At 46.0% G+C, this 18,220-nt stretch overlaps 1 protein-coding gene across 1 annotated transcript in view; it reads left to right on the forward strand.

Moving 5' to 3' along the window:
* Positions 1 to 17,814, forward strand: part of LOC103902672 (cullin-associated NEDD8-dissociated protein 1-like) — a 22,435-nt gene extending 4,621 nt beyond the window's left edge. The window contains exons 2-14 of the mRNA XM_009283762.2: positions 2,754 to 2,908; positions 4,671 to 4,794; positions 5,437 to 5,693; positions 6,287 to 6,392; positions 7,074 to 7,222; positions 9,354 to 9,646; positions 11,003 to 11,144; positions 12,399 to 13,904; positions 14,280 to 14,375; positions 14,826 to 14,995; positions 15,115 to 15,279; positions 16,032 to 16,139; positions 16,359 to 17,814. Coding sequence (XP_009282037.1) covers positions 2,754 to 2,908; positions 4,671 to 4,794; positions 5,437 to 5,693; positions 6,287 to 6,392; positions 7,074 to 7,222; positions 9,354 to 9,646; positions 11,003 to 11,144; positions 12,399 to 13,904; positions 14,280 to 14,375; positions 14,826 to 14,995; positions 15,115 to 15,279; positions 16,032 to 16,139; positions 16,359 to 16,586 — 3,499 coding nt within the window. The 3' untranslated portion in view covers positions 16,587 to 17,814. The remainder of the gene's footprint in view (positions 1 to 2,753; positions 2,909 to 4,670; positions 4,795 to 5,436; positions 5,694 to 6,286; positions 6,393 to 7,073; positions 7,223 to 9,353; positions 9,647 to 11,002; positions 11,145 to 12,398; positions 13,905 to 14,279; positions 14,376 to 14,825; positions 14,996 to 15,114; positions 15,280 to 16,031; positions 16,140 to 16,358) is intronic.
* Positions 17,815 to 18,220: the final 406 nt, after the last annotated feature.

Here is an 18,220-nt window from a genome sequence, read left to right on the forward strand (position 1 = left end):
TACCTATAGAATCTTTTCTTGTTGCCCTTGATGTCCCTGGCCAGATTTAATTCTGTCAGGGCTTTAGCTTTCCTAACCTGATCCCTGGCTGCTTAGACAAATTCTCTGTATTTCTCCCAGGCTACCTGTCCTTGCTTCCACCCTCTGTAGGCTTCCTTTTTGTGTTTGAGTTTGTCCAGGAGCATCTTGTTCATCCATGCAGGCCTCCTGGTGGTTTTGCCTGACGCGTTTTTGCCTGACTTCCTCTTTGTTGGGATGCATCGCTCTTGAGCTTGGAGGAGGTGATCCTTGAATATTAACCAGCTTTCTTGGGCCCCTCTTCCCTCCAGGGCTTTGTTCCATGGCACTCTGCCAAGCAGGTCCCTGAAGAGGCCAAAGTCCTCTCTCCTGAAGTCTTTGCAGTGCTCCTCGCTGTGCGCCCTCCTCGGTGCCCTAAGGATCTTGAACTCCACCATTTCATGGTCGCTGCAGCCCAGGCTGCCCTTGAGCTTCACATTCCCCACCAGCCCCTCCTTGTTGGTGAGAACAAGGCCCAGCATAGCACCTCTCCTCGTTGGCTCCTCTACCGCTTGGAGAAGGAAGTTATCATCAGTGCATTCCAGTGTTCCATACAGTTTGCATTACTGGAGCTATGCCAAAAGGAAGAAAGAAAAATGTTCCATACAGTTTGCATTACGGGAGCTATGCCAAAAGGAAGAAAGAAAAAGACAGAAAATGCATTTTTGTAAACTGTGTCCAGCAATAAACATTGTAGAGTGCTAGCACCATGTCTTCTCACACAAGCACTTAAGAAAATGTAAATCATCAAGGCCAATGTTTTGACAGTCCTGTTCAGCTCCCACTGAAGTCAGGGACTTTTACCACTGACTGTTGGGAGCAGAACCTCTCCTGTGTGTAAGCTTCAGTGAAAGAAGTGTATGTTGAAAGCCCTACATGTCTCTCTGTCTCTTTTTGTACTCTATAGGCAACTGGTAGCCTTTCCCTTTGAGCCGTATGGACACGTAGCAATAATGATAGTCCCCAGGGATCAGCGGCTATGCCTTAGTATTATGCAGCATACAGAGCCAAAACCTCTAGTCCCTCTTTTCTGTGTAACGTAAAAAAAAGAAAAAACAGAACTCCAAAGAGGCAGATTAGTCCTTTCCTTCACTCTATTTTCACTTGGCTATGTGAAGGAGAAGAGAGGGGAAAAAAGAACTGTGAAGCCTTCAGGAACTGGTTATTTAAATATATTTTTGCTCTGGAACAGCAGCATGATGGTACTTTTAAAACTCTAGAACCCCGTTTAGAAAAACGGTTGTGCTGCACATGAACCACAGGGAGCTGTTCAATTCTCATATGTTTTTTGAACCCGAAGGAAAAGATCTATCTTACTTGGTTCAAATCATTCAGTTTTGACTAGTCCCCACAAGAAAGGGAACAAGAAAGCAGTGACTAACATTTTGTACCTGGCACAGAAATTGGAGCACAGCCACATCACTGCTACAGCAAGTAGCTTCTTCTCTCCAAGGTGGTATCAGCTCATGGGAAATAGAAAAATACCTATAGCATCTGCCAGAAATCTCTGTTCAGGCCCAAATCCTTCCAAAGTCATTTCTAGATTCGAGGCATGAAGAATTGCCTAGCGGTGTTGATCTGCAAGCTAGGGCCCGCAGACCATTCAGTGGGAGAGGAGGGGTGGCAGAACCACGGGGGCTTGGGCGTGGATCTCTGCCACTGGTGGGTTGTGGGCCGTGGGCAAGCTCACTCAGCCGGTAGAAGAGTGATGTGTTGTTAGGATTGAAACTGGGCTCAAAGCATTTTCTGTGGATGTTCACAGAAGATGGAATTTTCTATGTAGTATGATGTTTCCACTCATCTGTGTTTGCTTCTCGTGAAAATTCTAGCAACCAGATTTGCTGTCTGTGAAACAGCGGTTTCTTAGTAAGGGATACAGAATATTCATGGGAAACAAATGCATTTTGAATTCATTAACTTAATTCAAAGAGTTAGGTGCAGCCGCTTAGGAAAGGAAAGACGTAACGTGACTTGCTGAAATACAGTTAATGCTTTATAATTTAGCTAGTTACGTTGTAAAGATAAAAAAATAAATAGTTGCATACAAATGCTGACAAACAGCCTATGCACAATTTTGAATACAAACTTACCAGCAGGAAACATAGGTTATTAACAGAAAATTTTTCTAATAATAATAATTAAAAAAAAGTGCAGGGGAAAGGGAGCGGTCTTCCCTCTGTTGTAATTCTGAGCCTTGGCTCAGGTAGAGGTTTTCACACACGTGGCAGAGGGCAATAGGTAGCTAATTGTGAAAACCCATTTGGCATTTCCTCCTGAAAGTCAGTTTTTGATGGTTGGTTTAGTTTTGTTTTTTTCCAAAACCTGACTCTAGTTTTTACTATTACTCTGTGTAACATGGCTGCTTTGGTTCAAATTCATTGTGTCATAATTTCTGAGCTGCTCCTTCCAGTAAGATATTAACCGGCCTCATGTTTGCAGTAGTTGATGTGAAATGTCCTCCTACAAATCTGATCTAAAATTCACTGAAGTCCGATATAGAGTTAACTGAGGCAACAATGCAGAGTATGTAAACCTAGGGACACGACGTGCTGCAGCATATCGGTACTCGATACTGATGTTTTGGTAATATTTGCACTTGGGGCTGAGCTGCCTTTAAGGAGGAGTGAGCCTGAGCATCCCTTTTGATGGTGGAAAGCATCTCTCTTCCTATTCATTCTGTCTGGCTTCTCCTGCAGTCTGGGCCCGCTGGTTGGCAAAGTGAAGGAGTACCAGGTGGAAACCATTGTGGATACGCTGTGTACAAACATGTTATCTGACAAGGAACAGCTGCGGGATATCTCCAGCATTGGACTGAAAACAGTCATCTCTGAGCTGCCACCAGCTTCTACAGGTAAAATGTCTGTCCCTGTTTGTCAGACTGGGGCAACAGGGAGTCACAGCCTTTGGGAAACAGGAAAACGTGTAATTCAGGGCCTGAAGGATACAGATTCCTTATTCACCTGCTAGAGGACAAGTAATGAAATAAGGAGGAGAGATAGCAGAAGTTGAGACACCGATGTGGTTAAAGATGGGATGAAATGAAAATTTGAGCTGGTCACCCTGAGGATACTTACGTCTGAAACTGCATCTGAGTTCCTGGGAAAATCCATTTTTGTTTAGAGCAATCCTAAAGCATTCAATGTGCATCAAGATATTGCTGTTCGGACAGTCTTGCAGGGCCGTTGGTCTCCACATCAGCAATGCCACTACCCTCTGCGATCTCGGCAGTGCCAGCTCTGCACCACCTCCTGTCTGCAGCCCGGCTGGACCAAGTCTTCTGACTGCCACAGCTACCCTGGCTGCTTCTCCTGCATTTGGAACTACGTGTCCTGAAAATGCAGCAGCTATTCAGGAGATACCTGAGCCTCCCAGCAATTTAAGTTTCCTCTGTGGCCATCTCATGTGTCTGTTCCTTCACGGCAGGTGGCCGTGGCAGTGCTGCCAGGCTGCTGGATTTTAGGTTGGGAGGAGAACTAGAATTAGTATGCAAATACTTGCTGAACTCTCTCAGTTTCTGCAAAATGTTAAGCTCTTGTGAGCCATCCTTTCAGAATTCTTTATTTAACATACATCATGTGAACTGAAACTGTTTTAGGGTAGCAACAGATAAGTCATCTCCTTAAGGGTTGGGATTGACACTGTGTGGGTAGAAGGCAGCAAAAGCAGTGTGGGTTTGCTGCAAAATTGAGAGGTTGGACATCTCCCCATGTGCTTTCTTCACCCTAAGCCCCACTCTGTGTGGTTGCTGTTGCTGTAGTGTTGTCTGGAGCAAAGGGAAGGTTTGAAATAATAGTCCAAGAAACAGTGTGGGCCTGAGGCAGGCTCCTTTCTCAGTGTTGTACAGCAGTTAATGATGCTCCAAGGACATTCCATTTCTGCTTTGTCTCTGTTGCATCACGGAGGCTGTTCAGAATGGTGTGGGAAGCAATTGTTCCTTCCTTTGGAAGTTTTGTGAAATTTGAAGTTGCTTATGCTTTGCACTGAACCGACTGGGAAAAAAACCACAACAAAAATTGGTGTTGGAACAGGCACACCCCAGCATGAAGACTAAACTTGTATCTAGACATTGATCTGGACTGTAGGAGATTGAGATTCTAGACTGTGGTTGTAATCTCAACACGTTCTTGAACCTGGGTTATATATTATTTTGTGACAGATTTATCTAGTTCTACCCTTAAATTTCATCATGGAGCTGAGAAACAGTTTCTGCCAAGACTGCTCTTCCTATGGAGAAAACCTCGATGTGTTGAAACTGAACATTTTCAGGTTAAAAATGGGAAAAAAACATGCCAGAACCTTCCCACCCATTTCTGCTGCCTGCATGGCATGGGCCTGGGAGCTGTCTGTGAGACAGCCAGGCCATTTTAGGGTAAAAGACACTCCCCAAGAAGAGAAGCTTCTTCCAAATAGTTAATGCATCATACCGCAGAGGGAGATACATCGCTGTTTGCAGTATGTATCCACCATCTCAAACAAAAGCTAGTTGACTGCTATTCTGGTTAGGTCTCCCAGCGGTGATTTCTTTTTTTTTTAATGTAGGAGGGATTAAATGGTTCTTAGGAGTAAAAAGACTTCTTTGTAACTGACAGTGGGGAAAAATCTCTCTCTTGCAGGCTCCGCTATGACAGCAAATGTGTGCAAAAAGATCACAGCCCAGCTGACAGGAGCCATTGGCAAGCAGGAGGATGTATCTGTGCAGCTGGAGGCTCTTGACATCCTGTCAGATATGCTGAGCAGGTACCAAAGGATTTCCTTCTGGCAGCTGTGTACGGCAGGGGGCTGCGTGTATGTGTTTGCTGTTGATTTCTGTATTTCCATAATCCTACTACGAGGACTTAAAAATAAAGGATTTGGGTTGGCTGCCACTGGGGAATATCTCAGCAGAGCAGATTCCTCAGCAGAGATGAGAGACGACATTCTGTGCTTGGGAATGGCAGTAACATTGGTGATGGATCCCACAGAGGCTCAGTTCAAACAAATGTAGGGAGGGAGAGGGCAAAGCAGGGAAGTTTATTTTAGCCCCGTGATATGATCACACACGCATTTTTTTTCCTGGCTGCCTCTTTCTCTTGTTACATAAGTCAGAGTGACAGTGTCATATGTCAACTGCGTGCAGGAAGTTACTGACAAACCCCCAGGTCATCCAGAAGGACACAGTCAAAATCAAACTCCTCCATGATGGAGACAAATAACCTCTCCCTGTGTTATACAGAACAAGTCAGTGTTCAGACCAAAATGCCAAACCCACCCTTTTCCTCTCTCTCCCCACAACATGCGTGAAGTCTTCATAGCTGAAGGATTTTTACATTTTTTGCTAGCAAGAGGGCTTTTTCTCCAAGGCTTTGACTTTCAACTTCTGTCTTGTGCTGTTGATTGCAGACTAGGGGGAACACTCTACTCTTTCCATTCCTCCATTCTGAACTGCCTCCTTCCCCAGCTGACAAGCCCCAGGCTGGCAGTACGCAAAAGGGCCATCATTGCCTTGGGTCATCTTGTCTTGACCTGCAGCGGAAACATCTTCTCAGAGCTCACAGAGCATCTGCTTGCTGAGCTGAAGAGGAATGAGTCTACTTCTACTACCAGGACGTACATTCAGTGTGTCGCTGGCATCAGTAGGCAGGCTGGACACCGCATAGGTAGGACGAGTAGCTTGAAATGACGCTGGGAAACGTGCATGCATTTCAGAGCAGCTCCTTTTAGTGGTAAAAGAAATGTGCTTATTCTGTTCCTAATGTATTAGTGGCTTGTGCTTTTGATTCCCTCTGTGGTCCTGACCTGGGTCTCTGATCTCCACTTGGAAGGGAGGAGACACCAGAGTAACTCTCTGGCTGCCCTTCTGTAGTGATTTCATCTTGAGGTCTTGCAGCACTTCCCTGGTCTGAATTAACACCTCTGTGAAATTAGGTCAGTGGCTTCACCCCATTTTAAATGAGAGAAGAAATAGAAGGCAGCATATTGTATTACTTCTCTAAAAGATCTGCCAGAGCTGAGATTAGGTCCTAGAAGATTTCTAATCACAGCTCTTTCCGTGACTGAAATGCCAGCAAGGGGCTGAAGACAGGGAGCAGGGGTCGTCTGCTTAAAATCCCTGCAAGGCTGGACCATGAGGTGCAGGGGAGGAATGCTCTCCCAGGCACACCAAGGACGTGGCAGATGGCTGAACTGTTAGCTGCTCGGATGAATGAAGGCTGGAATGATTTCTCACTGCTGCTTACTTTGCCTTTCCCAGGAGAACATCTGGAGAAGATAATTCCTCTGATTGTTCGGTACTGTAATGTGGAAGACGACGAGCTGAGAGAGTACTGCTTTCAGGCCTTCGAGTCTTTTGTGAGAAGGTGTGTGCCCTTGAGGAACAACTGTGCACCATCCTGTGCATCAGTGTCCTCCTAATGTACGTAAATATCCATTCGGGATCCAGGGTTGAGAACCTTCCTATATGCGTTCCTGTTGGGAAAGACAGTTCACAAATGAAATCCCTTCTTTACATGCAGAGTTGGGCTTGAATTACGAGCTATTTTACCTCAACATGTGAGAGTGTGTTTCTGTATTGGTTTTGCAGGAGTGGGAGTCTTCCTTGTCCTTGGAGGATTCCTCAGCAAGAGGGAACTGCCTCACTCCTGGTGCGTGGAGGGAGTGGGTGGCAGGAAGGGGGCTCAGCCAGAAGAGCTGCTGAGCTGCAGCTCTCCTGTTGTTTGGTCAAACGTTTACTGCTTGTCTTGGAAGAGGAGCCCTGCAGAGCTGCTGAGGTTTTCTCCCATGAAGGGAGGATTCAACCAGGTGGTGAAGGCAATTTATTTTTTTTCCTTATAGAAATAATTGCATCCTCCTCAGGGAAACGTGGTCTTGCTTTGTGCACAGCAGGAAGGAGCAGCTCTGGTTTAACTCATGTTAACAAAATGTTCATATAGTCTGTGAAGCATTTTGGGATCCTTTTGAGATGAATTATGTTATTTGGATATTTAAAATTGCTTAGTCTTTAATTTATTAACTCTTAGGATTTTTATTTGTCGCAATAGGTGCCCAAAGGAAATTGATCCTCACATCCCTAATGTGATGGAGTTATGTTTGAAGTACATCACCTTTGACCCAAACTACAACTATGATAATGAGGAGGAGGAAGAGGAAGAGATGATGGAAACTGAAAATGGGGAGGATGAAGAGCAAGGTGCCTGCTTGTGAGGATGACTGTGCTCAGCAGAAGACTGGGTTAACATTTCTCCCCTTCCTGCTTTCTCACCCTCTGTGATACTACTTTTCAGATCTGTTTCAAGACAGTCAGTTCTTTTAAATGGGTTATTTTAATTTACCAATGGTAATAATACAGCTGTGTGTGCAAAGTTCCAGCAGTAGTTCTGAGTTTGTTAGCTTTACTTTTTTCTGACAAAGTCCTCGGATCTCTGCCTGCCTTAGGCGACAGTGAAAACGCTGGAACTTCAACTCTGAACTAGCTTAGTGGAAAGCTAGACCAAGGAAGCACTGTTTTTCCTGTGCCTGCTGACTGCAGGAGTTTCTTAGAGCACATCCAGCAAGCAGCCAGGCTTAGCCTGGAAATCCTGAGGAGCAGCCGCTCTGCCATCCTGATTGTTGGAAACGCTCCCTTGTGCTCCCAAAAGTGCCGGTGCTGCTTGCAGCCTGCCAGGCAGACCTCAGACCCCTGCTCCAAGCAGTTGACTTGATACGCATGGGTTGTTCTTCAAGGGAAGGCGTGAACACTGTCGCTCTTGCCTGCTCTCTGGCTTGTCCAAACCTCAGGTGGGGACACCAAGCGTTTGAATGCAGCTGTAACACCAGTTCCTGTCTGTCCTCATAGTTTAGCTCTAGTAGGCTTAGGCTTATGTGAGAGAGATGGCTCCTTACTGGGGTCCTGACAAAACGGTATTTCTTGAAAAGAAAGATGTTACAGGCAGATCTAGAAATTGCAGTTAAACAGTTACCCTCTTACTGCATCTACGGGGGTGTTACGCAGCGTTACCTTTTTTAACCAGGCAGCTAGCCAGCATTTGTAGCTTACTCTGGTTAGACAAGCAATCGGAAATCTTTCATGTAGTCTCACTTATTTACAAGACTGGACAAACTCCTGTTTTCCCTGGTCGCAGGGGAGGTCAGGCAAGCAAGCAGTACTTCCAGGCTGTCGCAGCCAGCACTCCTGCCAGGGTGTGTCAGAACCACGTTGCTTTGTCAGGCTGCAGCTTTTTCTTGGTTTCTGCGTTGCTCCCTCTTATCTCTCCGTCTACTAGGGTGTTTTCCACACATACACACTGTTCCTGAGCACAACAGCCAGCCAAAGCTGGTCTTTGCAGTCACCTAGAGGCTGCAGAGCCTGTACTTGTGCACTTGTGCCCCTCTTTGTGAGGCTTGTTGCGTTCTTTTGCAGGAAGAGGTATATGCTTAACTGCTATTTTAAATGAAAGCCTGCAATTTTGATTTAACCGTTTCAGGGCAACTTAACTCAGCCTACAAACATAGTAGCCACACAAATATATTTTTTACTATAAGGTAGCTATTTTTTACTACTTTGTAGCAGAAGAAAGCAAAGCTACAATCCTGAACAAAGTGCCACCGTTAAAAACATCTTGGTCCACTACTAAAAACGCCTTAGTCATCAGCGAAAGCAATCTGATACTGTCTTCAAAAGAGACCTTTCACTTATTTTCTGAATCGTGTTTAGTTTGAGGTGGATGTCGAGCCTTGGTCAGATAGGAGGGGTACCTTTAATGCCTGTTAGCTATAGACATTTCATAATGCCTCTATTTATAGTTGTATATAGTGTGGCAGCTAAGAGCAAAAGTTAGAACAAGTTCCCTGGCAGAAAGGCATTTTTGTTTACTTTCATACTAATTGGGGTAAGATCCTGGCCGGCTTCCTGGAGAATATGTTAAATGTTCTGCCAATAACATAGTAAATTGTTACGCTGTTTTGTGCCATTCAGGAATTGCTAAGACAAATATTTGCATATTTCTGGCTTTAAAATCTGGGAACCTCATTCTCCCTTCAAAACAAAAGCCTTGATGCTTGAGCTGAAGTGGCCAGTAAGGGTAGTAACATTAAGGTTTATTCTCCATCAGCTTTTACCTGGAACAGAATAATCTGACACAGGGCAGCCCTGGGTCATATTGGCTGGTAACGACATCTGTAGGGACAGGCTATTCTGGACAATTTCATGTTCCCAGATGTGTGTGAGTTACTGGCATCTGTTTGTCTGGTCAGCCTGAGAGGGAAGCTCTGAGGATCAAGTGATCCTCTAGCTCTGGTTCTCTCATAATGGTGCACCTTCTTTTCCCTTGTCTTCTTTCCAGAAAGCGATGATGAGTACAGTGACGATGATGACATCAGCTGGAAAGTCCGCAGGTCTGCAGCGAAGTGCCTGGAGGCCATTGTCAGCAGCAGGCATGATCTCCTTCAGGACTTCTACAAAACTCTTTCCCCGGTTTTGATAAGCAGATTCAAAGAGAGGGAGGAGAATGTCAGAGCTGACATCTTCAGCGCTTATATCTCCTTGCTGAAGCAAACGCTACCCATCCAGAGCTGGCTGCATGCTTCAGATGCCTCTGGCAAAGATGACGTTCCCCTGACAATGCTTCAGAAGCAGGTGCGTGAGGAGATGGAGGGCTGGATTAAATCAGAAAGCAATGAAAAGTACGTACCATGCCACCGATGAATATGCCTAGTAGTTAAGCTTGAGAACATAGCTAGCTGAAGGAGCCCCTGGGCACACAACCAGAGGGGACAAAATCCCGAGGGCTGACCATTTGCTGTTTGTCTCCCGCCATTCCCAGGGAGAGGGCGCTGAGCCAGTGCAGGAGCACTGAGGTATGACCTGCACTGCCGCCCTCCGCTAGCCTCTGGCACGTGTTTGCAGACTGTGTATGAGACAGGTTAGCCTTTGGGTGAGGTGTCAGTCTGTTGCCTGACAGCTGCTGCTCAGGAAACTCGCCGAATACATGGTGGTAGAAGTGTACCAGAGTCAGCCACTGGAAGCTCGGTAAGGTTTGGATCTGGTCAGTAGGCGTATGAGAGCATGCAACTCGGTTCATTATGGGAAAACAGCCAGTGGCTTCCAGGGTAGCTTGCTGTGGTTGTGCACACAGTCTGCACATCACCGCTGATCAGAGTGGAAGCGATTTTTCTGATGCACTGCTTTAATTCAGAAATATGCTGGAGTAATTCCAGTGAGAATAATTTAGCCACACATGCTGATCAGGGCTCTGCCTAGCCCAGGATCCTTGCCAACACTGTGGTCCACACATGCCATTTTAGAAGACGACAAAAGAAACATTGGAAATAACCATGTTGTTATAGAGTAGCGTGACTGTGAGAGCAGCTTTTTCTGGCTGATGCTACTACTGACTGGTGAGTCCTTGAAGCAGAAGGGTTAAAACCCCTGCCAAAATGTAATTACATGACTGATTAATCATCTTATATGTATGAGATATTTATTTCAATAACTTGAACCTCAGCCCTGTGATTTGTTTTTTGGTTTCACTGAAACAACGGCAGGGTATCCAAGTTGAAATATAGTGATGGGATTAGATCCTTAAACAGCAGACCAGGAGGGAATCGTAAAACTCTGAGCTCTTTTAGCAGTGTGTCCTGGTCTGGTCATTTTGTTGTGTTTCTTTAAGCTTCTGTGTTAGGGGATAACACTAACTTCAGGAAGGGCTGCTTGGCAGTCTGTTTGTAGAATATGGAAAAGAAGAATAAAGTCCCCTCCAGCTCTTCTGTTCTTGTATCTTTTCTTCACGTGCACTGTCTTGTAATCTATCCCAAGTCCGTTCTCCTCTGGTGAACAGGTGCTAACTAACTGTTAACTAACCCTGTTAGTTCTCTTGCTGTACTGTTAGTGCCTCTGGCTCAGCTGAGCAAGCTGCTTTGGTAGCATAGCTCTGTGCCCTGGGAGCTGGGATGACTGATGTGTTTCTTTCTGGTTTTCTTCTCCAAACTGCAGGTCCCCAACATCGTCAAGGCCTTGCACAAGCAGCTCAAAGAAAAGAGCATCAAATCAAGACAGGGTTGTTTCAGCCTCCTGACAGAACTGGCCAATGTTCTTCCCGGTTGCCTGGCAGATCACATCCCTGCACTAGTCCCTGGTAAACTTGTCCGTGGTCTGGGGGTGAAGGAGCAGGGTTGGCTCAATCCATTCCTAACATGTATGCTCCTTGCCTGCGTGTTCCAGTTTTATTCCTGTATATTATCTCTGCTCAGCATCAGGACATACACATCGAGTTCTGCTCCATGTTAATGTGCTAAACAGCTCCCAGATCAATCCTGGCTTCTGTCTACCACTGAAAGCCATGATAAGAATATCAAGTTCATTTCTACAGTTCCCTGAAGAGATGCTTTTAGGAGGGCCTGTTCCAGCCTCCTTTGAAACTAGCTGGAATTATGCTGTTAGCCCGCTGAGACACGAGTGACATTTTCTTTTACAAAATGTAGTGGCATTTTAAAAATTATTTGTATTGACTGATTATTTAATTTGCACCACCACATTTTTCTCTGAGCTTTCCTGCCTATAGGTTCATGAAGCATCCCACACTGCTGAAAGGCTCGCAATACTAAGGTCCTGCCTTTGCTTTTGGTGTGATTGCATAGTAAATATAAAAAAATGTCTCCTGTGATTGTCTCTGGGCCTGATCCATGCACCTCCCTCTTATGAATTAATAGATTGGAAAAAAACATTCAAACCAAGAGTCAGGTGTGACTTCAGGGGTGGCAAGCAGTATTGTTGTAAATGTTTCTCATTAAGTCTTCTGGGAAACATAAATATGTGCCACAGAAATTGGACTTGGAAGTACCTCCCTTCTACAAAGGCAGTCCATCTTTAATGGTCCACAGTTATGTTCCAAACAATACTAACAGAAGTTGTAAAACTAGATAAACATAAGAGCCCCTGCTGCTTTTTTTTTTTTTTTTTTTAAAGACGTTCCACAGAAGTATGAAGGGAAAACTCATGAAGAGGCACTCCTGCTGCCTGGAGTGCCTGTTGTTGAGACTAGGCTTTCCCAGTCTTAATTTCATGCCATTTTGTCATACTTATTTGCGCTTGACTAACCATCCCTTCTCGTCTCAGCCCAGGATGACTTTTCGAATTAACTTTTTAAAAAGTTTTCGTAGCCAGCTATCCAGGACCGCTACAAAGAACAGTTATGTCTGAATTGCCACTTCCTGGAAAGCAGAAAGACAGCAAGGAGAGTAGCTCTCTTTAATGGCATGTGTCTTTTGGGTGGGGAGAGGAAAGAAAGAAAGCAGATTCCGATTGTGTCCATTTTTTGAGGGGGTAAGTAGGTTTGATAAAAACCACTTGATGAAATAAGACAGCAGTCATTCTTGTCTCTTCTGCACAGGTATTGTTTTCTCCTTGGCCGATAAATCCAGCTCCTCCAACATGAGGATTGATACACTGTCTTTCCTTCATGTTCTTCTTTGCAACCACCAGCCGGAGGTATTTCATCCTCATATCAAAAGCCTGCTACCTCCTGTTGTGACCTGTATTGGAGACCCCTTTTATAAGATCACTTCAGAAGCTCTGCTGGTTACTCAGCAACTTGTGAAAGTTATCAGGCCTTTGGACAAATCTTGCACTTTTGATGCCAAGCCCTACGTGAAGGACCTTTTCCCTGGTACTCTGAAGCGACTGAAGGCAGCTGACATCGACCAGGAGGTGAAAGAGCGTGCTATCTCCTGCATGGGACAAATCATTTGCAATCTGGGAGACCATTTAAGCACTGATCTCCAGCCAACCTTGAAGATATTTCTGGAGAGGCTCAAAAACGAAATCACCAGATTGACAACAGTCAAAGCGTTAACTTTAATTGCTAGTTCTCCACTTAAAATAAATTTGAGACCCATTCTAGGGGAAGGTTTCCCCATTCTAGCTTCCTTCTTGAGAAAGAATCAACGTGCCTTGAAACTGAGCACTCTGACTGCTCTGGACATCCTGGTGAAGAACTACAGTGACAGCCTCCAGCCTGCCATGATAGAGTCTGTCCTAACGGAGCTCCCCGCTTTAATTACTGAGAATGACATGCATGTTTCCCAGGTGGCTATCATGTTCCTTACTACGTTAGCTAAGGTTTATCCATCCTGCATCTCTAAGATCAGCGGTTCAGTTCTTGCTGAAATCTTTCAGCTTGTCCACTCGCCTTTGCTCCAAGGAGGGGCGCTGAACGCTATCATAGACTTCTTCCAGGCTCTGGTTCTGACGAAGACGGCCACCATGGGTTACTCGGAGCTGATGAAGCAGCTGACTGCGCCTATTTACTCCTCAGGTTCAGCTGAGGCATCAGTGATGTTACACAAACAGGCGTATTACTCTGTCGCGAAGTGCGTGGCAGCCCTTTCCTCAGCCTGCCCAAAGGAAGTCCCTGCAATAGCGAACCAGTTTATCCAGGATGTAAAAAACCCCAAGTCCAGCTCTGCTGTTAAAGTGCTAGCTTTCCTTTCACTGGCAGAGATGGGGCGCACCATGAACCTCAGTGCTCAGAGAGAGCTCAAAACCGTCATCCTGGAAGCATTCAGTTCCCCCAGCGAAGAGGTGAAATCCGCTGCTTCCTATGCGTTGGGGAACATCAGTGTTGGGAATCTTAAGGAGTATCTTCCCTTCATGCTGAAAGAGATTGGAAGCCAGCCCAAGAGACAGTACCTCCTGCTGCACTCTCTAAAAGAAGTCATCAGCTCCTCCCCGGCCAATGGCCTCAAACCTTACGTGGAGGATATTTGGGCTCTGCTTTTCAAGCACTGTGAGTGCACAGAGGAAGGGACGCGCAGTGTGGTGGCTGAATGCTTGGGGAAGCTGACTGTGGTGAATCCCTCTGAGCTGCTGCCCCGGTTGAAAAAACAGCTGTCATCAGGTAATGGGAAGGGCAGTGGTGAGAGTCGGGAAATGCCTTGTTTTGCTGGAAAGTCCTCTTGTAAACTGCTGGTGGTTCAACAGGGAGAAAAGCCAGGCTGCAGAGGCGAGAAGGAAACAGGAGGGATCTCTGCAAGGGGGGATCAGAGGAGCACTGGGTTGCATGGTGTGCAGGAGGGTGTTAGGAGCAGGGACTGCACATGGAGGTTGTGCTGGGACAGGATTTAAACAAGGAGGTTGTTAAGACGAATCCTCTGTTCTCTTATCTCTTGAATGCGTGTGTAATGTGACCAAGAGCAGAATATGCACTTCAAAATTACAGCAATGATTTTGTCTCTTGATCTCCCACTGTTTTTTCTTTCCATCTTCATCGCAGGCTCTCCACATGCCCGGAGCACGGTGGTAACTGCAATCAAATTCACAATTGCAGACCAGCCTCAGCCTATTGATGCTCTCCTGAAAGGCTGCATAGGTAGGCTAGTGTAAATAGCAGTGTGAGCTGGGAACATGAGATGTCTTAGGCGTCATTAGCAGCTTGGGGATTTTTCACACCTATGTGAACCTCATCTAATCCAGTTAGTTTCTGTTTCAGCGAAGTCTGAGCAGATGAGATCTGAGCAAGAAGAAAACAAAAAACAACTTCCTTGAATACCAAAGCTTCTGATTTGACTTTAGGATGAGGTAGCTAGAATCATGTGGTTTGGTTTTATGCCCAAACGCAGGAAAGTCATGCTTCTTCCATTTACTATATCCCAAATGAAGGGAGGGAAAGCATCTCTAATGTCTCTGTTAGACTGTGCCCCTAGAGTTATTTTACTATAGGTGCTTTCATAACCAGGCTCCTTGAAATACGCTGTGATATACTTTTAAAATACTTTTAAAACACTGCAGCAGGACTGACTGGTGTGTTCTTATCCCACAGGTGACTTCTTAAAAACTCTTCAGGATCCAGACCTGAATGTTCGACGTGTGGCTCTAGCCATGTTTAATTCTGCTGCTCACAACAAACCTTCTTTAATCCGAGATTTACTAAATGCAGTTCTCCCCAGCCTGTATAACGAAACGAATGTCAGAAGGGAACTCATCCGGGAGGTATGTCGTTAGTTCGGCTTGGGTGCAATACGGCAGTGACTCAGTGTGTGGGAAGCCGAGATGAAGCTGTCACCCTGTCTGCTGTTAGGTGACAGCTGTATTTTTTTTTCTTGTTTAAGGTAGAAATGGGGCCATTCAAGCACACAGTGGATGATGGCCTTGACGTGAGGAAAGCTGCTTTTGAATGCATGTATACACTGCTGGAAAGCTGCCTTGACCGACTGGATATCTATGAGTACCTGAACCATGTGGAGGATGGACTGAAGGATCACTATGACATTCGGGTAGATGCTGTGCCTTAACTGCTGGAGGGTGGTGACGTCACTGATGTTATTCGTTCTCTGGGGGCCTGGGCTTGAATTGAGCTGGTGTGTCACCACAGCACAGAGTGCCCCTGCCGTGCCGTCTCCTATTCTCTGCAACTGCTGCAGCCTTTCATCTGACATTGTCTAGCTCTAGTTTGACCGTGGTGGCCTTGAAAACACAACCCTGGTATAGCTGGTTTCATAGGAAATTTACCAAAGTCTAAAATAAGTTCCTTCTGCCTTTAAACTTATGATTGTCACTTGCTCAGTGTGGCCAGTGACACTATATTAAAAAAAATTTAGCGTTGTCATTGTTGATGGCTTAATAGGAAGTGCTACATCCTTTTCATACTATCATTTGATTTACCTCCGCTTAGACGTGGGTACAGCAATGGCACAATCCCTGTGCTGAACGTTGCCATTTCTCTCAAAGGTTGTCAGCCCTTTACAGACACCCGAGCGCAGGGCACCACACGCACCTGGGACCAGAGCCCGGCTGGTCTGGTCCCAACTCCTGTACGTTGGCTGCCAGCGGGTCCATTTCTAATACGACCAAAGCTCTTACTAAAAGCCCTTGCACAAGCACCAAGAAACTCACCACCGTGTGGGTACGGCACGACACCACAGGGAGAACGACCACACGGGCTTCAGCAGAGAGGATCCACACTAAGCCTGGGGGATCGGAGGGTGCCGTGAAGCAACGCCTGTTTTATCTTTCCTCCTTTGTCTAGATGCTGACTTTCATAATGTTGGCTCGGCTGTCCACACTCTGTCCCAGTGCCGTGCTGCAACGACTCGAGCGGCTGATTGAGCCACTCCGGGCAACTTGCTCCACAAAGGTAAGATCAGGCAGAGAGTGTGACGCGCTGGGGGTGGGTTCTGCCACAAAGCCACCTGTGCTGTTAGCCTTCTCTGTCACTGCTTCTGAGCAGCCCGCTGCCCACACTCCTCCGGTCAGAAAATAATCTGCTTGTCTCCGTCTCTGCTGGCATGTCTGATTCTTTGTGCCTCTACTGTCTTTCCTAAATGCCAACTAAAGTGGTGCTTTGGATTTGTAGGTAAAAGCTGGTTCCGTGAAACAGGAGTTTGAGAAGCAGGATGAACTGAAGCGATCTGCCATGAGAGCAGTAGCTGCTCTCCTGACCATCCCTGAAGTAGAGAAAAGTCCAGCGATGGCCGAGTTTTCATCTCAGATCAGATCCAATCCCGAGATGGCGTCACTTTTTGAGAGCATTCAGAAAGATTCTGCTTCTCTACCCACCTCGGAGTCGATGGACATGAGCTAAGTAAGATCTGCCCGTTTACTCCGCCACCTTCCTGCCCTTGCAATACATTAACCGAACGGAGACGCCACAGAGAGGCCAAGGAAGAACATCATCGAGCTGGTCTCTACTGCAACAGCCACTTGCAAGTCACTGGGCGCCAACAGGAAAAGATGGCTGGTTCCAGCTGCACTTGCATCAGACACCTCGCTGAATTGTAACGAGATATGTGAGATAAGGGAAATGTGTCCTTATGTAGGGGAGGGGTTGGAAGACGAGTATTCTAATTTTTCAGCAAGTTTTTAAGGGGTGTACAAAGCAATCGAAGTTGAGCGTGGTTCCATGAAAAAGGGAAACTACTTCCTGAAATATTTCCTTACTGCAGTACAAAGAAAAATAGTTTAAAGTTTTTTTTTAACCACTGCACATGCACTTTCTACCCCAAATTGCTTGAAGAATGTATTTATATTGTTTCACTAAATAACATGGCTGAAAACTAGAAGTCACGTCTTTAATTAGTGATGAGCATCATAACCATAGGCCCCGTTTCGAAAAGAGGAGAGTTGCACTAGCCGAGCTGCACGGGGGTGGCTTGTTACCCAGACTCCCCAGGTTTTCCACCTGGGGCTCAAGTGACAAAACCGGCACCGATCGGTGTTTCTGCGGTGTTTGGGTGCTATGAAGCTATCTTGCTTGACTTCTGTTTTTACGGTTTCGACTGCAAAATACCTCAACCAGCCGTCTTCCAAAAGAGACGATTACTTGATTGCGTTACAGTAACAAACCTTACGCTAAGCTTTTCTTTGCATTTAACACCGGCTTATCTTTCCCCCTTCGAGCAGCTCGGTGTTTGTGTTGAGCCACCAGCCACGAAGGCACTGATCTACGCTGAAGTCTGGTCACTGAACAGCAGCAGACATTTGCAGGAAAGCTGGTACTCAGTATTTTAGCATCGCAGAAGAGGTGCAAGCACACAAGCAGCCCACACTAACCCTTCTGTCATTTGAAACTTACTCTGTAGTGGCCATTGCGTTCAAATCCTGCCTCGCAGAGGGGAAAAAAAGCCTTAAGAGACAGAGAGCAAATTAGAGAACAAGGCCACCACGACACACTCCTTGTAGCCATGGAGCTGTAATAAGCTTTCATTTCTCCTTTTTTGATAGAGTGGTTGATGTGAAAAATATTTATAGTGCTGTGTGAAAGAACGTCCATTCTGTTGGAGTGGTATAAAAAATAAAGATATACTTGTCAAGCTGCGTGCACTCCTGAATTCATTAGCTATCACAGTGACATTGCAAATCACTACCACGAGCAAGCGCGCTGCTGCGAGTCCACCTGTGGACAGCCGGGCTCACGCAGTGGTTGCCCCGGAGCCACGCCACTGTCCGATGAACCCCAGCAGCAGGCGCCTGCCCCACCTGCACACAGGTACCAAGCCGAAGTCATAGAATCATAGAATCATTAAGGTTGGAAAAGACCTCTAAGATCATCGAGTCCAACCATCGACCCAACACCACCACCCACTAAACCATGTCCCTAAGTGCCTCATCTACTCGTCTTTTAAATACCTCCAGGGATGGGGACTCAACCACTTCCCTGGGCAGCTTCTTCCAGTGTTTCACCACTCTTTCAGTAAAGACATTTTTCCTCATGTCCAA

The sequence above is a fragment of the Aptenodytes forsteri genome, unplaced genomic scaffold (assembly GCF_000699145.1).
Source record: "Aptenodytes forsteri isolate BGI_AS27 unplaced genomic scaffold, ASM69914v1 Scaffold267, whole genome shotgun sequence".
NCBI lineage: Eukaryota > Metazoa > Chordata > Aves > Sphenisciformes > Spheniscidae > Aptenodytes > Aptenodytes forsteri.